General features: G+C 43.5%; 1 protein-coding gene across 1 annotated transcript in view; it reads left to right on the forward strand.

Annotated features, from left to right (window-relative positions):
- SMYD2 (SET and MYND domain containing 2) overlaps positions 1–24,331 on the forward strand; it is a 58,425-nt gene that overhangs the window by 21,158 nt on the left and 12,936 nt on the right. Inside the window, exons 2-6 of the mRNA XM_032136420.2 lie at positions 3,029–3,092; positions 12,606–12,716; positions 16,227–16,287; positions 17,007–17,131; positions 23,102–23,169. Of these exons, the coding sequence (XP_031992311.1) occupies positions 3,029–3,092; positions 12,606–12,716; positions 16,227–16,287; positions 17,007–17,131; positions 23,102–23,169 (429 nt within the window). The remainder of the gene's footprint in view (positions 1–3,028; positions 3,093–12,605; positions 12,717–16,226; positions 16,288–17,006; positions 17,132–23,101; positions 23,170–24,331) is intronic.

The following is a 24,331-nucleotide window of genomic DNA, read 5'->3' on the forward strand; positions in this document are numbered from 1 at the left end:
CTGTCTCTACTAATACAAAAATTAGCTGGGTATCATCACGCATGCCTGTCATCCCAGCTACTCAGGAGGCTGAGGGAGGAGAATTGCCTAAACCCAGGAGGTAGAGGCTGCAGTGAGCCAAGATCGTGCCATTGCACTCAAGCCTGGGCAACAGAGCAAGACTCTGTCTCAAAAAAAAAAAAAAAAAAAAAAATACAGTGTTTCCTGGGCTTTGATTTACGCTCAGGCATCTGAAGGTTTACTACCCTTCGGGAACCTTTACGCCTTAGGCCTTACACCTTCTGCATTGCAAATGTTAAAACAGTGAGAAAAAAAGCAAATAATCTGAATTCTGTCTCTCACCAACTCCCTGAAAGGGTCTCCAGGACCCCAGCAGTCTGCAGACCTTCTTGAGAATCACTGAGATAGATAGTAGAAATGACATATCATATTGCCAATACTGAAAAGTTAGCCTTTACTTCCTGCTCTTTATTATTTGTGGCTGTGGACTTGGTGACGAGCTGGTTCGAATGAAGGCCAGCCTTTGGGAGAGGTCTTATTTTGATGAAATCTCACTAGAGTTCTTTCTTAGTTCCCTAGAGCCTGGTTGCCTACTTTCTCTTTGGGATGTTACGTGGAGGCTGCAAACAAGTATTGGTTTCAGATTAACTTTACTACTGGTTTCTGTGCAATAAAACCTGTATTAATCCTTGCTTTTTTTGTATGTTGTGGGGCTAATAAATATCTTTTTAACCATGATAATTTTCTAATCTCTTATATCAGGGGGTCTTAACGCTGGTGTCAGAGGCTCTTTGCTAGTCCTACATATGGGCTTTTAGGTGGCCCCTGAGCCTTTAATTTTTTTGTTGTTGTTCAGCATTTAACAGCTCAGCAAAGCCCTTCAAATTTTACAGACTTCTTTTGTTTCATTAGGGTTGGGGGAGAAGGTGGGTTATTAGAGTAAGTTAAAAGCTTCAACCAAACTCTCAGAGGTCTCTAACCTGCCCCCTATAAAAACAAACATTTAAGATGACTTTTCGGATAGACATTTTTAAAGGGTAGCATCTCCCACCGTTATCTATTTCCTGACACACCTCTCTGTGGAAAGAAGTTTGCAAGCTTCCTCCCTGGCTCTGCTGTCTTTGCTTTTCCTCCCCTGGGCATTTCTGCACAGTGCACGTCACCCAGCGCTTGCTGACGAGTCACTTCACTGTGATTTTTTAGTGCATTTCCCGAGAGAGCAAGGGTCTGTGCATCTTGTTTCTTCTATATTCCAAAATGCAAAGTCAGAGTTCAGTCCCTTCAGATATACCCTGGGGGGTAGGGGGAGTATTTTAGGCCAGAGAATACATCATCTAAATTAGCGGGTTCCTTTTTGAACTATTGAGGTGTGCAAACTTGGAATATTTATTTATGCCTCAACCCCAAGACGCGTTTTTCTCCCACATTCTTCAGTCTGCTTCTTGGAATCCAAGTGCTGTCATGAAAGCTGCAAGGCAGTCTGTTTAGTTCCAACAGTAGAATTTTTGGAAGACTTCCTTGATTCTGTAGGAGGAGTGTGGTGACTACCACTTGCTGACGAGAAGCAGCGGAGGATTCTGCAGCGTGACAATATGTATATCCGTATTATAAGATGTCAGCCCCCACCGCGCACGCCCCCGCCCCCATCAGCTCTGCTGGGCTGCAGAGGAGGGGGGACGAGGTGGCACAGGGTGGCTCTGCGGCGGCGTAGCCGCTTCGTGGTGTCGGTATCTCCGCAAGTCCAGAAGCTGGCTTCACCGGGGTGGGCAAGAGTTTGACAGCAGGTTTTACCGATTGCGCTCTGACTTAGACAATGTAATTGTTCCCTACTTCGGAAAAAAAGTAAAGAGTTTTGTAGTATGTGGCTTAATTCAGTGGCTTTTCAGCTTTTGAAAAAGCTTTGGTTCATCTCACACAATACACATGCGAGCACCTAACAGTTGGGAAGCAACAATGTCCCTGTCCTTTCTGGGAAGCAGGAAAATAATATAACAATGAATAAGTTGAATTGACCCCATTATGAAGAGGCAGAAGAATAGCTAAATAGTACACTGACAAAATGGGTATGTATAGCAATCAGATCCCATAATACCGTATTCAAGAATCTTATCTCTTGGCGGGGGCACGGTGGCTCATGCCTATAATACCAGCACTTTGGGAGGCTGAGGCAGGTGGATGGCTTGAGCCCAGGAGTTGGGGATCAGCCTGGGCAACATGGTGAAACCCCATCTCTACAAAAAATACAAAAATTAGCCAGGCATGGTGGCACATGCCCTGTAGTCCCAGTTACTTGGGAGCTGATGTGGGAGAACGGCCTATGCCTGAGAAGTCAAGGCTATAGTGAGCCAGAATCATGCCACTGCACTCCAGCCTGGGTGACAGAGTGAGACCCTGTCCCAAAAAAAAATAAATAAAAAGAATCTATCTCCAGTTGCTAGGTTGCACTTTTAAACTTAGCTTTCTGGACAACATTCGAATAGTCCTAGCATACTAAATTCCATCTTTGCATTGCTTGCAATTTCTAAATAATGAGAGTTGTTGCTCACATGGGATTTTCACCAGAGTAGGTGTACCCCAACACTCCATCTTCATGGGGTCAAACCTTCAACATGGTTTTGTTTATTTCTGTGCCTCTTTAGCAGGTGAGAAAATCGGGGCATAAGAACCTTGACTTGCCTTGAACTACTGACCTGTACAGTAGTTCTGTGCAGATGATGTTCATAGCCTTGGTGTCTTTGGCCAGGTCACCAGTCAGTCAGAGCCGTTGTCCCTCATCTCTTTGGACAGCGCTCTTCATACTGGTGGGTTTGGTAAATGTGAGTGCGTGCGCTGTTTGACTCACTCACTCCTCAAGGGCTGAATCTGGTCAAACTCTCGTTAAGGAGCGTGCGCCTTCTCGGTGGGAGAGTAAGGTAAGGTGAACCTTGGCTCTGCTTTCCAACCAGGTGGCTTTTGTTATTGCATGATAAAATGTACAGCGTCACGTTTCTGTGCCTCTCACCACTACAGTGCCCTTTCTGTTTTTAAGGAAAGAAGGATTGTCCAAATGTGGAAGATGCAAGCAGGCATTTTACTGCAATGTGGAGTGTCAGGTAGGTGCTGGGCCATCGGCAGGGAGGGCCTAATTTCCTCTGAAGTCCTCCTCTTCCTTGTCATGGCATTCCTCAGCGCCCTCCTGTAGCCAGAGCTGGAAAGCATAGGATGTGGCTGGATATCCTTGGATGTGTGCTGACCCCGACCTCACAGGCAGCCAGTGATAGGCAGTAGCAGTTCGAGGCCACATGCAGCACCAGAATTGAGGTGCAGGAGAAGACCATGTTAGATACAGGCAGCTGTGCTAGCAAGTCCGCCCCAAGGACTGCAGCCACAGACGGAAAATGCAGAGATGACAAATAAACAATGTTAAAATGCCATCTTTAAGTTTTTAAAGTTTTTATTGTTGCATTTTTATAAATCCCTCCATAGCAGGCTACATCTTACCCTTGGGCTGTTTGAACCCAACATGCTTGCAGTGAGACTCAGATGAGCCCCTAGTCCAGCCTCTGTATAGCCAGAGAGGGGCTATTCTGAACTCATAATTGGGGCAGTGCCTCAGGAGCAGCCAGGGCTGAGGGGTTCAGCATGGAATAGTCTCAAATGAATCCTGAAATGTAGGGATGGGAAGGTTAATAAGGAGGATGTTGGAGGAATTCTTGGTAGACTCTTGAGGGCCTAAGAGTGGTATTTCCCAAACTGTTACAGTAAACACTTGTTCCACAGAATGTTTGTAGGCATCCCACAGAAAATGCATTTCATGTTCAAACAATTTAGGGGAACGTAGTCTCTTTACTTCAGAACCTGTTATAGTGTTCAATATACTAGTGTGGCATTGTGAATTTCTAAGCCTTCTTGTTCGATCTCTCTGTACTCCCCCTGGCATTTATTTTTAAAGGGAACCTATTAATACACCTTGGGAAATGGTGATGCTGTTAAAGGGTGGCTCTACAGGACAGGGAAGATTTTCTCCGTATCTGCATCTCTTTTTGTTGTTCCATACCTTGTGTTGTCCTTCCCCCCTCCCCACCCTCCAGCCCCATCCCCGGTCTACTTTGGATTACCCACTATTTCATTTTTTTTTCTTTCTCACCTCCCTACACTGTTGGCCTCTGAAAGGCCTCAAAGAGCATTATTTAGCAGTGGGAGAGATTGCTAAGCCCTGGTGTCTCATCTGACTGTAGCGCCCCAGGGACAGTGGCCCCTCCCCAGAATGAAGCACAGTCTGAGACCTTGGCTTGGGAAGCTCAGACTCTGCCTTGGCTCTGAAGACCATATGCACCGTCCCCTTCCCTGTGTTTCCCACAGCAGGCTCCCGGAGGCTGTCAGCCTGTGTGGCAGTGAGAATATAAATGGAGCTCGTAGTTGAGTTTTCGGGGAGGGTGCCTTCTTTTGAAGAGGAAAGATCATACTTTGCTCTTACCAATTGTAGATAGAGTAGTGCAATGGCATTGTAGAGATCAGCAGGCCCTGCGACATATACGGTTTGATTCTAGGCCTGCCAGATGAGTTAGCTGTTTCTATATGTAAGTTAAACACTTCTAGAAAAATTAACTCATTCCATTCTGTAGCAAAGCAAGCATAGGGAGTCACACGTAGTTCGGATCATACAGCATGGAGTAGCAGGAGGCCATGGTCCCAGGAGCAGGTCCTGGCTCTGCTACTTACTATCTCTATGAAATTGGCAAGTTATGGCCGGGCGCGGTGGCTCACGCCTGTAATCCCAGTACTCTGGGAGGCCAAGGCGGACGGATCACCTGAGGTCAGGAGTTTGAGACCAGCCTGACTAACATGGTAAAACCCTGTCTCTACTAAAAATAGAAAAAAATTGGCCAGGCGTGGTGGCAGGTGCCTGTAATCCCAGCTACTCTAGAGGCTGAGGCCAGAGAATCGCTTGAACCCGGGAGGCGGAGGTAGCAGTGAGCTGAGATCGCACCTTTGCACTCCAGCCTGGGCAACAAGAGCGAAATTCTGTCTCAAAAGAAAGAAATCGGCAAGTTACAAAACATCCCTGAGGCTCAGTTTCTTTAAATGTGAACTGAGCACAATGGTGCCCACCTTGATGAGTTAGGGACCACGTGATGTGATAGATATTAAAGTTTTATATAAGCTGTAACCCTATATACAGGTGTGAGGAGTTAGTATAAACATATTACAGTCCACAGGAAGATCGAATTTGTGTAATTCAGGCTAGACTAAAGCTTAGCTTTATGCAAAGAAGTAAACAGCATAGTTTTGATTTAAGGGGCTTGGTTTTTCAGCCTGAGAGAATGACTGGATTCTAAGAACTTGAGGGTGCTGATGGTGTACATTGTGTGAATAAGGCTTATTACAAAATGAGTCTTAACTCCTTTAAGTAGCTGTGAACAGTGTATTAATGAGTACCATCAGAGTGTGTGGCATGTGGAGTTAGCTCCGAGTCTGAGTCTCCTGAGCACGCTGCTAAACTATCTTCTGTTAGGCCTCATGAGGTGGCAGTATTTCGACGAATCGTCATGGCCCACGTTGGGATTTGAGATGCCCTTTATGGTTTCCCTGCCCCCAGGACCTAGAATCCCAGATTTGCAGACCCAGAGACCTCATTTGTAAGCATGCAATGAGGGGTGTCCTCCCTTGGGGGAGGCTCACATTAACCAATATCCCAACCTGTATGCGCCACAATGCCGGTTTATTACTCTACAACAAGAAGTTGAACAGTCTAGATTTCCTGCCCTTGAAGACAAAACTGTACAGGTGGTCGCTTCATAATGAGACAATTGCTTGGGGAGCAAGGAACCCCAGGATGGAGGAAACAGTTACAGGATTCTACTGTTGCAAGGCCGCAGGCCAAGAGAGCCTTCTGTGTCCAGCCTCATGATGGAGTTTCCCCTGCTGTTCGCTGAGTTCCCGGGCAGGGGCACCCTGAGCACTGGGGATTACTTCTGCAATTCTGCTTTCCTGTGCTTCTGTTAAGTGTCTGGTGACCAAAGTACCCTCCTAGGAGGTGAGTGGTACCGCAGCTCCTGAAGCCTCTTGTTTCTAGAGGTGGCAGGCTGGATCTGACCTGTAAGTTTCATTTGTGTTTCATCTGTCTCCCACTGCTGAAGGAAGAGGCTAATGACCATTAAGGTTTTTCATCCTTTAGTACGGAAGAACTAAATAAGTGTGGGCAGCATATTATAAAGAGATAGAGCAGGCATAAAGGTTTAATAAAAGTAAGTGCCTAGAAATAAAGGGTAGTGCAAGGGCTTCGTAAAGGAAATCATTAGGGAGGAATCTGGGGCATTTGCTCCAGATAAAAATGTGTTCAGGGTTCGGCTTAAGGGAGTGCTTGCATGGGATCAAAGTAGAGGCTCTGCTTAAAGGATAAAACGTGGCACAAAACAAGAGCAGCGATGAGGAAGGTAATTGAGTGATTCTCCACCTAAGAAAGCATGGCCCTCAGCTGCTAGTAATTAACTGGTTCTTCCTCAAAGGTAGGCCCTACCCCCCTGGAGTCATCAGGTGGTCAGTGCCACACAGCAGATGGTAGAGTTGGGTTGGAGGTTATCGAGTTCAACGTGTCAGTAGGTAAGAAAGCGTAGTCTCAAGTGGTTGGGTGACCCAAGATCATCCAAGGTCAAACAGTGGCAGAACAGAGATGAGACTTTACACACTACTTGGGGAGGGCTTTCACCCCTTTACAGTAGTGTGCTTGGGAGAACTGAGGGCCCTCTAGGAAAGGAGGTGCTGTGGGAATGTCAGAGAAAGAGAAGTGGCCTTCAGTGAATGTGAAAGGGGAGAGCTGTGTCCATTGTTGCCTTGGCCAGACACCTCTCCAAGAGTGCTGAAGGCTCACATTGCTTTCTGGGGGTTTCCTCTTTACATGGAGTAAGGCTTCTTAGGGGATCCTAGCCATGGTGTATGTTCTCCCCAAGCCCTCTTCTGTCTACAGTGCTTTCGGATTTTGCTTTATTTGATACAGTTTGGCTCTGTCTTGTCCTGTTACTTTCCTCTTAGTTCACTTGACTCAGTGTGATGGTGCCAGAGGAAAGATTTTAATTGCTAATGCATGAAAGGATAATGGGAGGAAATACAAAAGAAACAGAAATTCCTTTTTAGTTGGGTGCATTATTTTGTAACCTGTGTGTTTTAATGAACTGTATTTATTTTTCTAAATACGCCTGGGAAGCAAAGTATATTACTCATTCACCCACTCACCCATAAATTGTACCAGGATATTTTCAAGAGAAGAGTTTTAGAAAGTTGTTATATAGAATAATCATTGTGCAGTAGGACTTTCTAGGGTATATTTCTTAACTATAATGAATATGAAGAAGAAAACCTTTATGTTTTGCAGCTGAGGGGGTTATGAGTAAGCTTTGAAAGTAGGAAGGGATTTTTTAAAGTGTGTATGAGGAGCATGTGAGAAAATAGTAGGCCCTTATCATTGACTAGAAAATAACTGAAGTATAGAACATGTCTAATAAATGCCGTTGTTATGGGTGATTAGTGTAATGCGGCCAGAGTCATAGGTTCAATCCTGGTTCAGTTCACTCCTGTTAGCCATAGGAAGCATCTTAAATTTGGGCCACTCTTTTTTTCTAAATCTTTAACATCACCAGTAGGAAGAAATGTGTGTGAATGACTGAGTATGTCTCATCACTTATATTGGGAAAACGCAAAGCATATGTCCTAGTAATGGTAGCTCAGCAGCACGGGCCATCTTTGTATAAGGTGGTCAGGTGTCCACCTGATTGCTTTTGCACTCTTCTTCTCAAGGATCATGCTAGTGGAAGGCAGAAATCCTGTGACATTTTTTCCCTGTTCCACATTTTAAGAAATAACATGTGGATGTGTACAGGTAGGCTGTGTTTGTTGTTAGAAGAATAGAAACACCAGATGCTAGAGGCAGAAAAGGGACTTCATGATGAAAATCCAGTCTCCTTACCGAGGAAGGCAACATATTTGCTCAGCAGAAAACTGGATGCCATAATAATCACTCTTTTCTTCCAGTGCTGGAAATGCTGGTGCACCATGAGATAATTTTGCAACTCTTTTATGCATCTTTAAGCAGTTTTGACTATGCATGAAAGTGAAAGTCATGCATAGTAGTTATTATCTTAGTTGAAAATGAATTAGAAGTTTTAAAAGAGGACCATCAGTATGAAAAATTCCATATCTCACCTTGTTTATGGATTTGATTAAGTTACACAGTCTGTCCTCATTATGGGAAAATCAGAAAGTGCAGACAAAGACAGAACAAGTATTCATAATCTTATTCCTTGAGAGAATACTTCGGTATATATCTTCCTGAATCCCTTCTGTGCTTATATGTGTATTTTATTAATTTTTTTTTGGAAAATGAGATCCTGGTTTACAGAAAATTTTATAAGTATTGCAGTCAGGGCAGGAGCACTAACTCGAATTTTGAAGAATAGTGGGAAAAGTTTTAGAAAAATTGATAACATTTTAAAAAGCATAAAGAGTTGCAAAATCACTCTGTATACAGCGGTACTGCCAGTATTCAAAAAAAAAGTAATTTATCACATTCATTCTTACTTATCAGGTTAGCCTAATTTTTTTTTCAATTTTGTCCAGTCTGGTTGCTTATAATTTCTTATGGGCAAAACTAGGGTAGTTGCCACTGTCAGGTTCTTTAAAATATGTGGACCATCTCTATGATAGAAGAGAATGTATCAAAATATGCTTCAAAACCTGACATTTTTACTAGATACTATCACATCTTCCTTTTTTAAGAATTAAAGCTGTGCAGTGCCATCGTGTTGTATCTCTGCCCTTCCTCCGTTAATCCACCTTTAAAAAAGAAAGTGAAACATTATTGCTATGGTAAATTTCCTTTGATAAAATTTAACCTGATTCTGCATTTTCTTGAATTTATCCAGCTACCTGATTTTAACTGCTGTGAGTGGGACTGTATCTAATTGTAAGTGCTCTTACTTTTATCTTGGTTCTGACATTGCCGTAAACTGCTTGAAGTCAAAGACTTCATCTCCCATCCCTGCCTCTAGGGTCAGTTGCAGCACTTGTTGAATGAATGAATGAATGAATGAATGAACAATTACCAACGTTTCAGAACGCAGCCTGTGCCAGGCACTGTTCTGAGTGCTTGTTGTGGATCCGCTGATGGGATCCTTTGTGCCTGATGAATGCCTGATGATCCCTATTTGGCCCACATTTGTTGGTAGTCTTCAAGCTTGATATCTGATTATCACTGTTGGAAGGTGTAAACTCACAGACTCAGAATTCTGGACTTGCTAAGTAACTTAGGGATCATGTTATTTACAGCCAAGGAGACAGGCGCAAAGGGATTAAGAGACCTGCATTGTCACACAGCTGCTTCGCTGTGAGTGGGAATAAAATGCAGGTTTCTTGAGTCCCAGGTCAGCAGCCCTCCTGCTTGACAGCACTCTGCTTTCCTCCCAGAGCTTTCCTTGTGTTTGATTCCCTTCCTTTTGAGGACATTTATATCAATAAATGTCACCATTACGTAATATTTACAGTAACATTAATTTTAAATCAACTACATTAATAAATTGATTATATTTTATAAATAATAATTATATTAATAAATGTTCATATTTAACTTCCCAGGTATTCATTGTAGTTGCTAAACACCAAAGCACCACCTGCAGTTCAGAAAACAACAGCTTGCAGGCCCATTAGGGACAGAGATTATGTCTTGGAGTTTTCTTAGAGTTACTGGAGTCAGTGGGCATTTGTCTATAGTTGTTAATGATCCATCTGTCCCCAGCTGGTACATCCCCATATCCCCTCAGGTATCCCAAGGGTCATCTCTGTCTTTTCGTCTTTGCTCTGCAGCTGAGGAGGGAGCTGATTAGTCTGCAGGGAACCAGACCCACCTGTTCCCACCTCTTCGCCTCATCACCATGCTCTCATTTTAGGCTTTGGCTAAAAACAGATTCTCTTCTCCCTTGTGCATATCTTGTCATTTCTTTTCCTCCCTGCTCTTAGTTATATTTGGCGTGGCGTTATTTAACTCTGCAGAACATCTTGGCCCAGAACTTGAGCTAAAGGGCTGTACCATAGACTGCATTAAATCATTAAGTGACATTATGTGCTTCCTTCTTGAGGGATCAGGGTGGAGGGAAGAGGGTAGGGAGACATCTTCATTCCTTCAACAACTATACTGAGTGCCTAGTAAATGCCAGGCACTGTTGTCAGTTCTGGGGTTACAGCTATGAGCAAAACAAAGTTTCTTTATTTTCCTGGGGAGAGACAGATACTAAACCAAGCAACTAATAAATATGTAATATGCTCAGGTGGTGAGAAGTACTAAGAAGCAGCAGAAAGCAAGGAAAGGGTGAATGATGGGGAAGTGCTGTTTCTGACAGGGTGATTGTGGCAGGTATCTTGAGAAGGTGACATTCCAGCAGTGGCTGGAGAGGAGGGAGGGAGTCACATGGATATCCAGGGGAGGAGAGTGCTAGCCACAAAACAGAGCAAGTGCAAAGGGCCTTGAGGCAGGTACATGGCTCCAGGCGCATCCAGGACACTGCTGTGGCTAAGTGCAGTGAGGCAGGCGAGAGTGCAGTGGGAGATGATGGGCTGGGGGTGGTGCAGGGGCGCTCCCATCACGTGTGGCCTCTTAGGTCACCTTTAGCGCTTGGCCTTTTGCCTGGATGAGAAAAGCCATTAGGTTTTGAGCTGAGGACTGGCCTGATCTGAGTTTTGTCAACAGAATCCCTCAGGCTGCTCTCTGGAACCTAGTCCATGGGAGCAAGGACAGAAGCAGGCATCTACTTAGAAGGCAGTGGCAGGACATTAGTCATAAGAGATGTTGGGGCTGCAGCCGGGTAGAAAGGTTGGGGAGCTAAGAAGTGATCAGATTCCAGGCAGAGACAGGATTTGCCAGAACTGACTGAATGTGGAGTGTGAATGAGAGAGCAGCGTCAAGGATGACTCTAGCTTTCTGGCCTGAGCATTTATTTTTATTTTTGAGACAGAATCTCACTGTTGCCCAGGCTGGAGCATAGCGGTGCAATCTCGGCCCACTGCAACCTCTGCCTCCTGGGTTCAAGCGATTCTTCTGCCTCAGCCTCCCGAGTAGCTGGGACTACAGGCACACGCCACCACACTTGGCTCATTTTTTTTATTTTTAGTAGAGATGGGGTTTTATCACGTTGGCCAGGCCAATCATAAACTCCTGACCTCAGATGATCCGCCCACATCAGCCTCCCTGTCCTGAGCATTTATGGCCATTTTCTGAGCTAGGGAAGGCCAAGGACAGAGCAGGACAGTACCCAATTCCATCGTGAAAGAGACAGTGTGTAAGGGCTTCCATCAGTATACAACGTGCTCTGATATTTCCCATCTAAAAAAAAAAAAATCTCCCCCAACTTTTCACTACTCTAAGCTGTGTCTCCTTTCATTCTTTCTTGAATCTGCTGCCAGTCATTTCTTACCTCATCATCCCACCAAAACTGGTTTTTATGAAAATCATCAAGCTTGCATGATTCCAGATCACATTGTCCATCCTCTCACACTAAGCCTATCTCCAGCACTGGCATCATCATTTACTCCCTAGTCCTCAAAGTACTTTCTTCCCTCGGCCTCCAAAACACCATGGTGTCCTTCTCTCAGTGCCTTCCCCATCTCAAGTGATGGCGCCTCCACCCTTCCAGCAGCAAATATCCTTCATCCCTCTACCTGGGGCAGGGAAACTTCAGGGCGTATGATAGAAAGAATACTACTGTTAGGCCAGGTGCAGTGGCTCACGCCTGTAATCCTTGCACTTTGGGAGGCCGAAGCGGGCGGATCATGAGGTCAAGAGATCAAGACTATCCTGGCCAACATGGTGAAACCCCATCTCTACTAAAAATACAAAAATTAGCCGGGCGTGGTGGTGGGCGCCTGTAATCCCAGCTACTCAGGAGGCTGAGGCAGGAGCATCGCTTGAACCTGGGAGGCAGAGGTTGCAGTGAGCCGAGATCATGCCACTGCACTACAGCCTGGCGACAGAGTGAGACTCCGTCTCAACAAAAAAAAAAAAAAAAAAAAAAAAAAAGGAAAGAAAGAATACTACTGTTTCATCCCGTGCATCTTTGGGAAGTCCTAACTATTCCTAAGTCTTTCCAGTGGTTGCCCTTCATGAAACCCTCATTTGTGCTTTTTAAAAAGTCGCCTGTAAAAGGGACTCATTGCTGTGTAAGTCAACTCTCCATTATTTGCCCTGACATGAGAACAAAGCCAGAGCGGAACTGTGAGGCAACAGAGCCAAATCAATGGCTGATACTCAAATTGCTCCCTCTGCAATTTGACAGCTTGCACAGATGATGGAAAGATGTATGTGTTGTTTGGAATAATGAGGCGCTGCAGAAAGCCATGAGGTGCTTGAAGAAAAAACACAAAGTAGGTCCCAACAACCTTGACCAGGCCTGAGTGAAGGTCATACCATCCTGCCTATCTTAAAGGATGTTTTTATCTCTAGCTTTTGTGAGCATCCTTGTGTTTTCCAAAAGGAAACATATTTTACTTGACCTTAACTAGGGGGACTCACTGCATCCTCTCCTCTCACACTTTATTCCAGTGTATGTGCTGTTTTTTAATAATGTTTTTTTCAATCTTCCCAGAAAGAAGATTGGCCCATGCACAAGCTGGAATGTTCTCCCATGGTTGTTTTTGGGGAAAACTGGAATCCCTCGGAGACTGTAAGACTAACAGCAAGGATTCTGGCCAAACAGGTGAGGAAATGGGACAATGTTCAAGTGCATTTTATTTTATTTTTCTTTTAAAGGTCAGAAAGATGAGTAACTGACCTTTGGTAACCATCTCTCGTTAAACATCCTTAGACTACATTTCCTATCATATCCATATGGACAAGGGTGGGGAAAATACTCCAGGCATAATCTGGTTAGTTGTGTGCCCTGTGCAATTAGGATGTTGCTTACCCTAGACCAGGAGCATAGCCACAGCTCTGAAATTCTGAGCTGTTTTCATGACAGGTTTACATGGAAATACATGACATGAAAAGCCTGACCTCAAATAATTAGAGCTTCCTAGGGAACCAGATTGGTCTGAGCAGCTTTGAGATTTTCTCCTCTTTTCATTCTGACATAAAGAGTGTGCTCTGTTCCCCTTTCCTGTGTAATATTCTGCTCTTTCTTGGCCCCTTTCTTGCCTGTGCATAGGCAGGCAAAGAATTGGATGGAACAGCCTTGACTATGACATGTGCAAAGAAGAGAAAGAGTGGAGAAGTAGAAATAGAGGCAAGGGAGAGGGGAAGAGAGTTAAAAAAAAAAAAGTGAAGAAGAAGGAAAGAAAGAGGTGCCCTTGATGGAAACAGATGATAGTCATCAATGGCTTTCTCCAGAAGTGATGCCAACTCTGACTATTCCGTGGTGGGCAGGCCTACGCAAACTTACCCTCAAAGACTAAGGAAGCTGAGAAACAGAAGAAAGAAGCTGACAAATCCAGTTTATTGGAAACATTTACTAGGACTTATGAACTGAAGCCATGTCTATGTCTTGGGTGGCAGCAAGACAAGATGGTGGATCCCTGCACCATTACCCACCAGACCCAGGGCTTATATACCATGGGGAAGAAATGTGTACAACAGTTACAAGGAAAGGCAAGGATGCTATGCAAATCTGCCTGAGAGCAAGATTTGTGCTCAAGACTGTATTGACCTAAGGCAGGATTTAAGGTAGCCATAGATAAAGTAGAAATCTTAGAAGCATTCCCAGAGCAGGAGTTAACCAGAAATCAACATGGCACATCAGCATCCAAGATGAAATTTCTTTAGCCGCTACACTGACTGTTCTCCCCCAGTCTGGTTCGTTCTTGCTGATTGCATGATAATTAGACACCCAAACTAAAAAGAGGACAGGAAAATGCCACAGAACTTGTCCTTGTGATCCAGTGAAATAGGCAATGTGGGGCTTAGAAGGCATATGTCCAGGCTGTGGAGGTCTTGCTCCTCAGTGCTGTCAGAGAAGTTGGTGGCAGGGCCTCTGGACTATAAATCTTTTAAAGCTGAAATTTTGGCCAGGCATAGTGGCTCATACCTGTAATCTTAGCACTTTGGGAGGCCAAGGCAGAAGGATTGTTTGAATCCGGGAGTTGGAGACCAGCCTTGGCAACAAAGTGAGACCCATTTTCTTTCTTTTTTTTTTTTTTTTTGAGACAGAGTCTCGCTCTGTCGCCCAGGCTAGAGTGCAGTGGTGCAATCTCAGCTCACTGCAAGCTCCGCCTCCCGGGTTCACACCATTCTCCTGCCTCAGCCTCTCCGAGTAGCTGGGACTACAGGCGCCCGCCACCACGCCCGGCTAATTTTTTTTTGTATTTTTAGCAGAGACGGGGTTTCACCGTGGTCTCGATCTCCTGACCTCGTGATCTGCCCGCCTCGGCCTCCCAAAGTGCTAGGATTACAAGCGTGAGCCACCGCGCCTGGCTGTGAGACCGGTTTTCTATAATAAATTTTTAAAATTAAAAAAATTTCCCAGGTGTGGTGGTATACACCTGTGGTCCCAGCTATTCTGGAGGCTGAGGCAGGAGAATTGCTTGAACCCGGAACTTCAAGGCTGCAGTGAGCTGTGATTGTGCCACCGTACTCCAGCCTGAGCAACAAAGTAAATGAGACTCTGTCTCTAAAAATGAAAAAAAAAAAAAAAAAAAAAAAAAAAAAAGCTGAAATTTCATCCACTTCTGCTATATACCTCCCAGTCCTCCTCCACCCTTAAAATTTTTCTATTTTTTAATCTAAGCCAAATGTGATGGAAATGATTAGCATGTATCTGTCCCCAGACCAAGTTAGGATCCTGGGCTGTGTAAACAGAAGTAGAACATTTCAAAACTCTGAGGTCATCCTTCAGCTATGTTCAGCTTGGGTCAGGTGCTTGCTGAAATGCTACCTCGCCAGCCAGCCGAGAGTAACAAAAGCCATTCATGGGTTGCCTGTAGAGTGAGACCAAAACATCAGAATTGTTTCCCTGCAGGAGGTTAACTTTCGGATCCTTAATAACAGTTATTTTTAAATTTATGCAGAGTATTTGGGCTGAATGAGTCAGAGGGAATAGGATGACTGGGTGAGGTATCAGAGTCAGTAAGTCATCAGATGGGATCTCTGCACATCTTGGGAGGATTGGGTGGCCAAGCTGGTGTTTTATTATTTTGTTCCCCTGAATTATTGATGATATTTATAGTGATCTGTTAAGAATTCAGAAGGGGCTGGTAGACTTTCCTGAATAAAAAGCTTTCCCAAGCGAGATGACTTATAAATCTTATAAAAATGCATCCCGTGAATGGAAGATTTCTGCTCTAAAAAAGAACTATTGAAATATTTCGGCACCAGGAGGGTAGTCTGAATGCAAAGATGAGTTTATACAAGCTTCATTCAAGTTTTATTATAATTACTACTACTACTAATAGTGTATTAAATGAAAGTTACCTGCCCATCTTTTCATCTCTATAGGACTTGATGATTAAAAAAACAGACCATTTGTATTCTAGTGGCTTGCAAAGGATTAGGGGAGACAGGCTACCAAACTACCAAGGGGAGGCTTAACATGTTAACTAGGGAGGTGAGCGTGCCCTGCTAGACCACCTGTATCCCCAAATTGAATAGCCAGATTACAAAGACACGGCCTTGGGCCAGCTCCTGAGCTCTGCCTTTGAACTCTTGTCAACACCAAGTTTATTCATGTTCTCAAAGCCTAGCGGGTTTACTATTGTTAGCTCCTCTTGGGGTGTCTAGAACAAAGCCAGCAACACGTTTAAAGTGAATCTGGGCTCACAGATACAACCAAAAGTGTTCTTTTTGAAACACAGAATTTGAGATCATTTTAGCCTATGCTTAAAGAAAGTGTAAAATGGATGGGGGGTTTGATTTTGTTCCTTTTTAGAAGGAGAAATAATAAATAGGATGGTTTGTCTGTAGACCCAGTCCTTTTAAGTAAGGACCCTAAAAAGTTGTTTTCCGGCCCTGTTCTTTCCCGTAACAGGCATTTCTGAGCCTACTGTGTGCATAGTATTATCAGGGTGTTAGGTACACGGTAGACATTTAAAAAAGCACTTTAGAAGAGTCTTTGGATTTGGCTGGTGGAGAGCCCTAGTGGTGGAGTCCTTGAGTAGCTTGTTTTACTTCCTTAAGAATTGTTACTTTTTCTTTATGTTGATGTAAAAGTGAAAATGCCACTTTATTATACTGGTTGTTAAAAAAATTGTATCTGTGTGATTTCTTCCCCAATTGCTAGAAAATCCACCCAGAGAGAACACCTTCAGAAAAATTGTTAGCTGTGAAGGAGTTTGAATCACGTAAGTCTTTCTGTGACCAGCCGCACAGCTCTCTCAGCCACAGATTTCACATGGGTTAGGCAGGATTGAAGCGAGGACGGGCTAGCTTGTGCTCAGAGGAGTAGTGATTTCTTTAATTACTAGTTTTTATTTTGACTTTTGTACTGCTTCGAAAAGCACTTTTAGCTTTTTTCTTCTAAGTTGACAGGATTGTTAGGAAATAATTAAAGGACGTAGGAGCTCCCAAGATGAATTATTGCACCCTGAGCTACCTCCTGCTGGCCCTCTTGGCATGCTGAATATTTTTGGATCTTTGCTGAATTGCAGTCCTCTAAATAGCTGATGTTCTTACTGAAAGCCATGAAATCAGGGGTTGTCCAGTTGTTTGACCATGGCCCAGATTCCCGGGCCAATTGGGGGGCCCTTGACTAGGCTGAGGCTGGTTATGAGTCCTTGCTACCCATCCCTGACCTCGTTGCTAACAGTCAGTCGAAATCTCGTGTCCCAAGTGACTTCTAGTCATCAGAGGGAGAGAAGGAAGAAATGGCTTGCTTTCTTTCCCTAGGGTTTGTCAGTTAAACCAAGTGATGGGGAAGAATGTTCTCTGGGGGTTCAACATGTTAGTTTTGGGGTTTTTTTTTTCACCCCTTCCTTTCCTCTATATCATTTACAGCAAAAATAGGATGTAGCTAGAAATCCCATGCTTTCTACCGGGTGAATAATGGATTATTTATCCACAGATCTGGATAAGTTAGACAATGAGAAGAAGGATTTGATTCAGAGTGACATAGCTGCTCTCCATCACTTTTACTCCAAGCATCTCGAATTCCCTGACAATGATAGCCTCGTAGTACTCTTTGCACAGGTAAGGATGCCGGCAGCAGGTAACACTCAGTCTGGCCTTTCCCTCTCCAAGGCCCTCTCCCCAGCACGCACTCAGTGAAGATGAATGCAAATAGAACCATGGCATCTTCCTGACAACGAAGCTCTGAGCCAATTGGACCCTGTGTTGCCATAGCCTTGCTCGGTGACCTTGAGCAGATCAAGGTCCCCTCTGCCGGCCCTCATTGATGGGTGGAGTGTAGGAAATTCGCCTCTGCCTCTGCCTCACAAAGAGTTCATGAAAACAAAGGAGTTGTCAGTGCCCTGGTACTCTGGCATACTTTAAGCTCTTTGCAAAGAAAAGACCATTTGAAGTTCCTACATTAAATTTTACTTTTACTCTCTTAAACCTTCTGTTCTATCTGTAGTGTTTTTTCACTGTAACCAAGGCTGCACTGATAGGAGGGCCCTCTGTGATGGCCCGAGGAAGGGCAGTCACTGCTGAGAGGAGCCCAAGTGGGTCTAGATGCGGGAAGTTTTTCCTGACAGTGGCTAAGAAATCTTGTTTAGAGAAGCCTAGGTTTACGGAAATCAGATGTGAGGAAAACTTAGGCTTCTAAGCAAGAGCAATTTGAAAGTGATTACAGCTTTGGAAACTAGGCCACTGGCAAGGCAAGGCCAGGGTCGGGCATTGTTAGGAGAGAACAAAGGGTGCCGCGGCCATGCCTGGGGGAACGCACAGCCTTCCTGTTATCGTGAGAGTGGCTCTTCCTGGCCTGACTTACTAGATTGGATTTCTCTCTCGTGCGCCTTTGCGATTCCCTCTACAAACTGGGCATCTAGTTGAAAGTGACCTTCCCAGAGAGAGAAATACTAGAATTCTGCTCCACGGGAGCAAGAAGCTACATCAGTCTCCGGATGTGTAAAAGAGATGAAGTGGACACCTCTCTGGTTTTGTCTTAGAATAGAATAAGCATTATCTAATGTACCCTTTGCCCAGTAACTCTGTTTGCAGGAATCTGTCCTAAGGATATAATCAGAAATCATGGACAGAGATTTACATACAAATTGTTTATTGTAGGATTATTTTAAAAGCCAAAGGCAGAAAAGAAAGAAGGAAGGAGGAAAGAAGGGGAGGAAGGGAAAAAGAAAAGAGGAAAAGGAAATACTGTAAATGGCCAGTAGTGGGAGTTTGGTTACATAAATTATGGCATCTCCATGTGATGGAAGGTTACATAACTTTATAAGTTACGTTTCACAGACTGTCTAAACATGGGAAATGCTGATGACATAACATTAAGTATCAAAGCAGTATGAAAAGTACGAAAAAAGGGTATAATATGAAAAGACACATACATAACTTAAAGATTAAGTGAAAGTTCACAGTTGTCTTCCGAGTTGTGGAAAAATTTAGGCTTTTTACTGGGTGACTTTCTGGATTTTCTACAGTGAGCATGTATAACTTACAAAAAGCATGCTAAGAAGGAGAAAAAGGCAAAAAGCACATACTTTAAAAATTACACACATAAAGAAAGTGGCCAAGGACCATGGCATGTGTCTGTAGTCCCAGCTACTCAGGAAGCTGAGGTAGGAGGATCACTTGAGCCCAAGAGTTCGAGGCTGCACTGAGCTGTGATCACACCACTGTACTTCAGCCTGGGCAACAGAGACCCTGTCTATAAAGAAAAAAAAAAAAGTGAGTCATTCATCACTTCTGCCCACTTCAGCTTCCCCCCAGCTGTGAACAACTATTAACAATTTATTGAATTCTTTTATAAACTGTATTTAGATATATTTCAGTTATGTGACTGTCATAATCAGAAAAATATGCGATTCCTTGTAGGTGAAAAGGTGGCTTCAAGTTTTGAGTGTTAGGGTAGAAGGAATAAAAGACTTTTCTAATTTTCATATTATCCTGGGTTTAAATTGTATTTTCCTAAGTATCCTGAGACAATAGATTTGGCTGACAATGGGAAGTGAGGAATCGACTTCTCTTACATTTTCTGAAAAAGTGAATACATACTTTTTCTGGATAGTTTATATATGAGAAAGCAGAGAGATGAAATAAACAAAGTGTCTACTTTTCTGGCTATGGAAAAAGATAGCTTTTCCTCTAACGCAGTGATGCATGCTGATAGGATTTCTCAATGTTGATGCCGTAGTTAAAGGACCATATTTTCATAACCAAAAATCAAGTCACTCCATCTCACAAGTAGAAGTATATTTGTGGTGAAAGTGACTGACTCTTTGAAATATGGACTGACTCAGAAAATTCAGAACATTTATATACCTTAAAAATGTATATATATATACACACATATGCATACACACATACACGTAACTATAGAGAATTCCTTTATTGACTTTATCAAATAAGTATACATTTTGAGATTTTATGTGAATACAAATAAGTATACATTTTGAGATTATTTGTGTTCACACAAATACACACACATATAATTTTTTCATATGTAAATTTGAAAGGGGACATTTACTATCCCCAAAGAAAACTCCAAAGCAGAAATGCAAGGTGCTGCTGCAGCCACATGCCACCGGTCCCACCTCTCAGCCAGCAGCTACGTGTCTGCTGTTCCAGCCCCTGAGCCCTTTCCACCATCTGGTCCATGGGAGGCTGTTGTGGGTTACCTCGAGACCTGGCAGCAGCTGGCAGCAGAAGGTGACCGCACATCTTTGACAGCATCGAGGTGTGTTCTAAACACTGGGAACATATGCATGATTGGGAAGTGTATTTTTGGTGTGCAGCCTACATCCAGTCTAAATGCTAATTATGAGAATAGCTTTTGCAAGGTTCTTACGCCTGATTTGACTTCAGAAAAAGGACTGTGGACCATGCATGTTTCTTAACATGCAAGTTCACTTTCCTTCTCTAGGGATATTTCAGAAGGGAGGGAAAGCTGGCAGGAAAACTGCTACGTAAGTAGGCTTAAACACCATCACGAAAGGAACAGTAATGACTCTTAGGCTCATGGGAGCCTTAGCTCATGAAGAAACACACGCAGTCTTCCACAGTAAGAGGAGTTGGGGAGGAAATAAAGGGACTGATGGTCATAAAGTGATCGATTCTGAAGGAATCTGGAGTCATCGACTGGTCTAAGTGGGCTGGCTGCAGAGGAGGGACTGAAAAATCAAAGAAACAAGACTCTCATCCCCAAAGTAGTCAGAAGCTGTCTGTCCCTAGATCAGTTTTGAAAATTGTTGCAAACTTTTCTGATTCATTGTTTCATTCTGAAAACATTTGTACCAGAAACTGCTGAGGCGTGGTAGTATTCAGTCTGAGATGATACATAGATCATTTAGAACCCAGTATAATACCAGATACAGGTCATGCTCCGGTAATTTTGTTGAATGAATGAAAACTTTAATTTACTCTTACCTAATGTTGGTTGATGGTCATTGGTTAATGGTTGTTAGTCAATGTCTGTATGACAGAATTGGTCAGGGTACTTAGAGTTGGCACAAGAAATAGTATGCCAAGTCTTCTACTTACAAATGCCCAACTCCCAGGATTTCAAAGGCTGTGTATTATTTTACTAATCCACTGTACCCTCCCATTTTCTGCTTTTTGTGTTGAATTGTAAATACTTTAAGTCAAACCCATCATATAGCTCTTATTGCTTTGTATACCAAGATTTTCAAGCCCCTGCGTTTGGCACTTTAATGTTAAGCAAAATAACCACATTAGCATTTAGTAGATCTGACCAATTTTAGAAGGAACATGGTATAGTGTGAAGAAACCAGCGTTGCTGTTCAGAATGCCTAGTCTGAATTCTGACTCCTTTTCTGCCACTTATTATTTACATGTCCTTGAGCAAGTCACTTAATCATTGAATCTTCCTGAGCCTCAATTTTCACATCTGTAAAATGAGTTGCTGTAGTAATGCAATAGTGATACTGCAGATTTATGGGATGGTAAATCTGGAGTACCTAGCACAGTGCCTGGCCCAGAGTGAGTGCTCAGAGGATGCTAGTTTTACAAAGCCCATCTGTTGGCCTGAATTGTAACAGTGCAGTGTCTCCAAGTGCAGAAGAGAGTGGGGTGGAATCGTTCAATGTGAGTGCCTCACGGACAGAGACTTCATAGCAGCGTGGGACAAGCAGGGGTCTCAGCCTTTGTCACCAAGTAGCTTTGTGACTGTGGACAAATCATTGTTCCTCTCTGACTTCAGTTTCGTCCTCTAAAAAGTAGAGTCTGAGTTTTCTTCCAGTGCTGAAATTTTAGAGACGTATGAAGATCACCTAACGAATTGTCTCCTAATAGTCTGATTTTCTTTGAGGCCACAAATTTTCAGCCTGTTTGTCTTTCTGTGCACAGTGCCCAGCATGTAAGGGCTCCCAGTACATATCTGTGGAAAGAATGAGTTTATAAAACAGTACATAAGTTAGGCATGTATAGTCCTCATTTTCAGCCTGCTTGTTCTAAGTTAGGCTTCCAGAATGGTGAAAGTTGCCCTTGGTATTTTTCTATGCAACATTTCTTTTTTCTTTTTTTTTTTTTTTGAGATGGAGTCTCACACTGTCGTCCAGGCTGGAGTGCAGTGGTGCAATCTCGGCTCACTGCAACCTCCACCTCCCAGGTTCAAGTGATCTTCCTGCCTCAGCCTCCCGAGTAGTTGGAGCAGCTGGGATTACAGGTGCATGCTACCAGGCCTGGCTAATTTTTGTATTTTTAGTAGAGACAGGGTTTCACCATGTTGGCCAGGCTGATCTTGAACTCCTGACCTCAGGTGATCTGCCCACCTTGGCCTCCCAAAGTGCTGGGATTACAGGCGTGAGCCAGCGGGCCCGTACAACGTTTCTTTTAAAGGGTGAGAAGATGGCCTGTAGCTGATTTGGCTGAGACTTGAAAGGCAAGGTCTCAGTGCCTCAGCTTTAAGCCCTCAATCCCTCTGCCTCCCTAACAGAGAGAGGGATAGCAATTAGATTAGATGAATAAGGGCTTCATATTTACCACCTCATCTTATGAGATGAGCATTGGATTGATTCCTTTTTTTTTTGAGACAGAGTTTCACTGTTGTTGCCCAGGCTGGAGTGCAATGGCGCAATCTCGGCTTACTGCAGCCTCCGCCTCCTGGGTTCAAATGATTCTCCTGCCTCAGCCTCCCGAGTAGCTGGGATTACAGGCATGTGCCACCACACCTGGATAATTTTGTATTTTTTTTAGTAGAGATGGGGTTTCTCCATGTTGGTCAGCCTGGTTTTGAACTCCCAACCTCAGATGATCCGCCCACCTCAGCTTCCCAAAGTGCTGAGATTACAGGCGTGAGCTACCATGCCCAGCTGGATTGATTCTTTTCTTTTCTTTTTTCTTTTCTTTTTTTTTTTTGAGATGGAGTCTCACTCTGTCGCCCAGGCTGGAGTGCAGTGGCGCAATCTCGGCTCACTGCAAGCTCCGCCTCCGGGTTCACGCCATTCTCCAGCCTCAGCCTCTCTGAGTAGCTGGGACTACAGGCGCCCCCCACCACACCCGACTAATTTTTTTGTATTTTTAGTAGAGACGGGGTTTCACCGTGGTCTCGATCTCCTGACCTTGTGATCCGCCCGCCTCGGCCTCACAAAGTGCTGGAATTACAAGCGTGAGCCACCGTGCCCGGCTGATTCTTTTCTTTAAAGACACAGTGATTCAGTGATAGGCTCACGATCATATAACAAAGCTGTAGCAGAATTGAGATTAGACTCCAGGTATCTTAACTCCCATGCAAATGTGCAAATGTCAGTCCTCAGAGTCTTGGGGGTCTTTGGCATGCCTGGGCCACTGTATTTAGATGGTAGGTAGGCTACACTAAGGGATGCATCACAATTCTGCTTGTTTGTTTATGCATGGAACTGATAAGTAAATTTTGTTTGAACGATAACATGGGCAAAAGAAAGGTTTTAAAACCACCACACCAAAACATCTTCCTTATCTGTTAAAGGTCAAAATTTTTAATAATGATCTCTACCCAGAGAGAAGCTCCAGCTCATTTTTTTCCTTTCTCCCTTTTTCTTGCTGCAGGTTAACTGTAATGGCTTCACAATTGAAGATGAAGAACTTTCTCATTTGGGATCAGCGATATTTCCTGAGTAGGCTGAGTTTGACTTCATTTCTTTCCTTTTTACTTACTTAACACTAATTTGATTTTTTTTTTCATTTTTAAATAACCCACCTAACTGCATGTGGCAGACATGAAACTCCAAGTGAATTAAAACAGCTTTTTAATCTGCCAGGTTTCAAAATATTTCCCCTACACTTAAGGATCCAAAGGTAGTAGTTAAGAGAACAGTTGCTTGTTAAGTCCTGCTAGGCAGAGAGCTGTTATTAAAGAATATTTTATAGTGTGCATAGAAGGAACAGCTCATGCCCTGCTGAGAAATTTGCTTTCTGCCTATCTGTGGTTCTGGAAATCTTTCCATTTCTTATGCTCAAAGTGAAACATTAATTGCCAACCAAGAATTGGCCACAAGCTTGAGTACAGAATACATGAGCTTCTTCTCCATCTGTCCTTTTTGATAAATACCAGTACAGAAACAGCACAATTTGGAGGGAGAATATGCTGAAGTAGTGGGCCAGATAAAAGTTTCAAAGAACTATAGGATTTTCTCTGGACTTGAAGAATACTTGAGTAATTCAGCAAGGCTAGCCAGTTGACAAATGGAGATCTTTATAGATCTGACTTTAATGGATTGCCAAGAATGATTTTGCCTTTGTCTGTCTCATGGAATGAGTATTTCCAAAATGCTTCAGTCCCTGAAATCAAACCCTTGCTTCAGGGATAGAGCCAAGGAATTCATCATGCATCCCCCCACCCTCCAAATTAATCCACATTGTAGATAAGTTCTATCTAGAGGGAGGTTGCTTAACATATACTGCAGGGGCCTTTGCCTGTAGGTTGCCACATAGGTAAGAAACCCTTAACACTCATGCATTTGCCCTGAGTGATGTGCCTTCCCTTAGCCATGTGCGTCTCTGCTAGACGCTGTGCATTGTGTAGTTCAGAAAGAGAAGAATCTGTACGGTCTGTGTCTCGTGAGCAGCTGTCATGGGCTTACTTGAACCAGAGAGACTAAAAAGTTTGTTCATGTAATATTTGTCCTTGGGGCCAAAATGGCATCATCTGCAGTTGGAATTCTGGTAGTGAGGAAAGGAAAGAAGCTTTTTTTTTTTTTTTTTTTTTTTTTTTTTTTAACTTTGGCCCCTGGGAAAAGGCAGGAGAAAAAGAAGGCATTGGACCCACTGAAGAAGGTG

This window comes from Hylobates moloch, unplaced genomic scaffold, assembly GCF_009828535.3.
Source record: "Hylobates moloch isolate HMO894 unplaced genomic scaffold, HMol_V3 SCAFFOLD_18, whole genome shotgun sequence".
Taxonomy (NCBI): Eukaryota; Metazoa; Chordata; class Mammalia; order Primates; family Hylobatidae; genus Hylobates; species Hylobates moloch.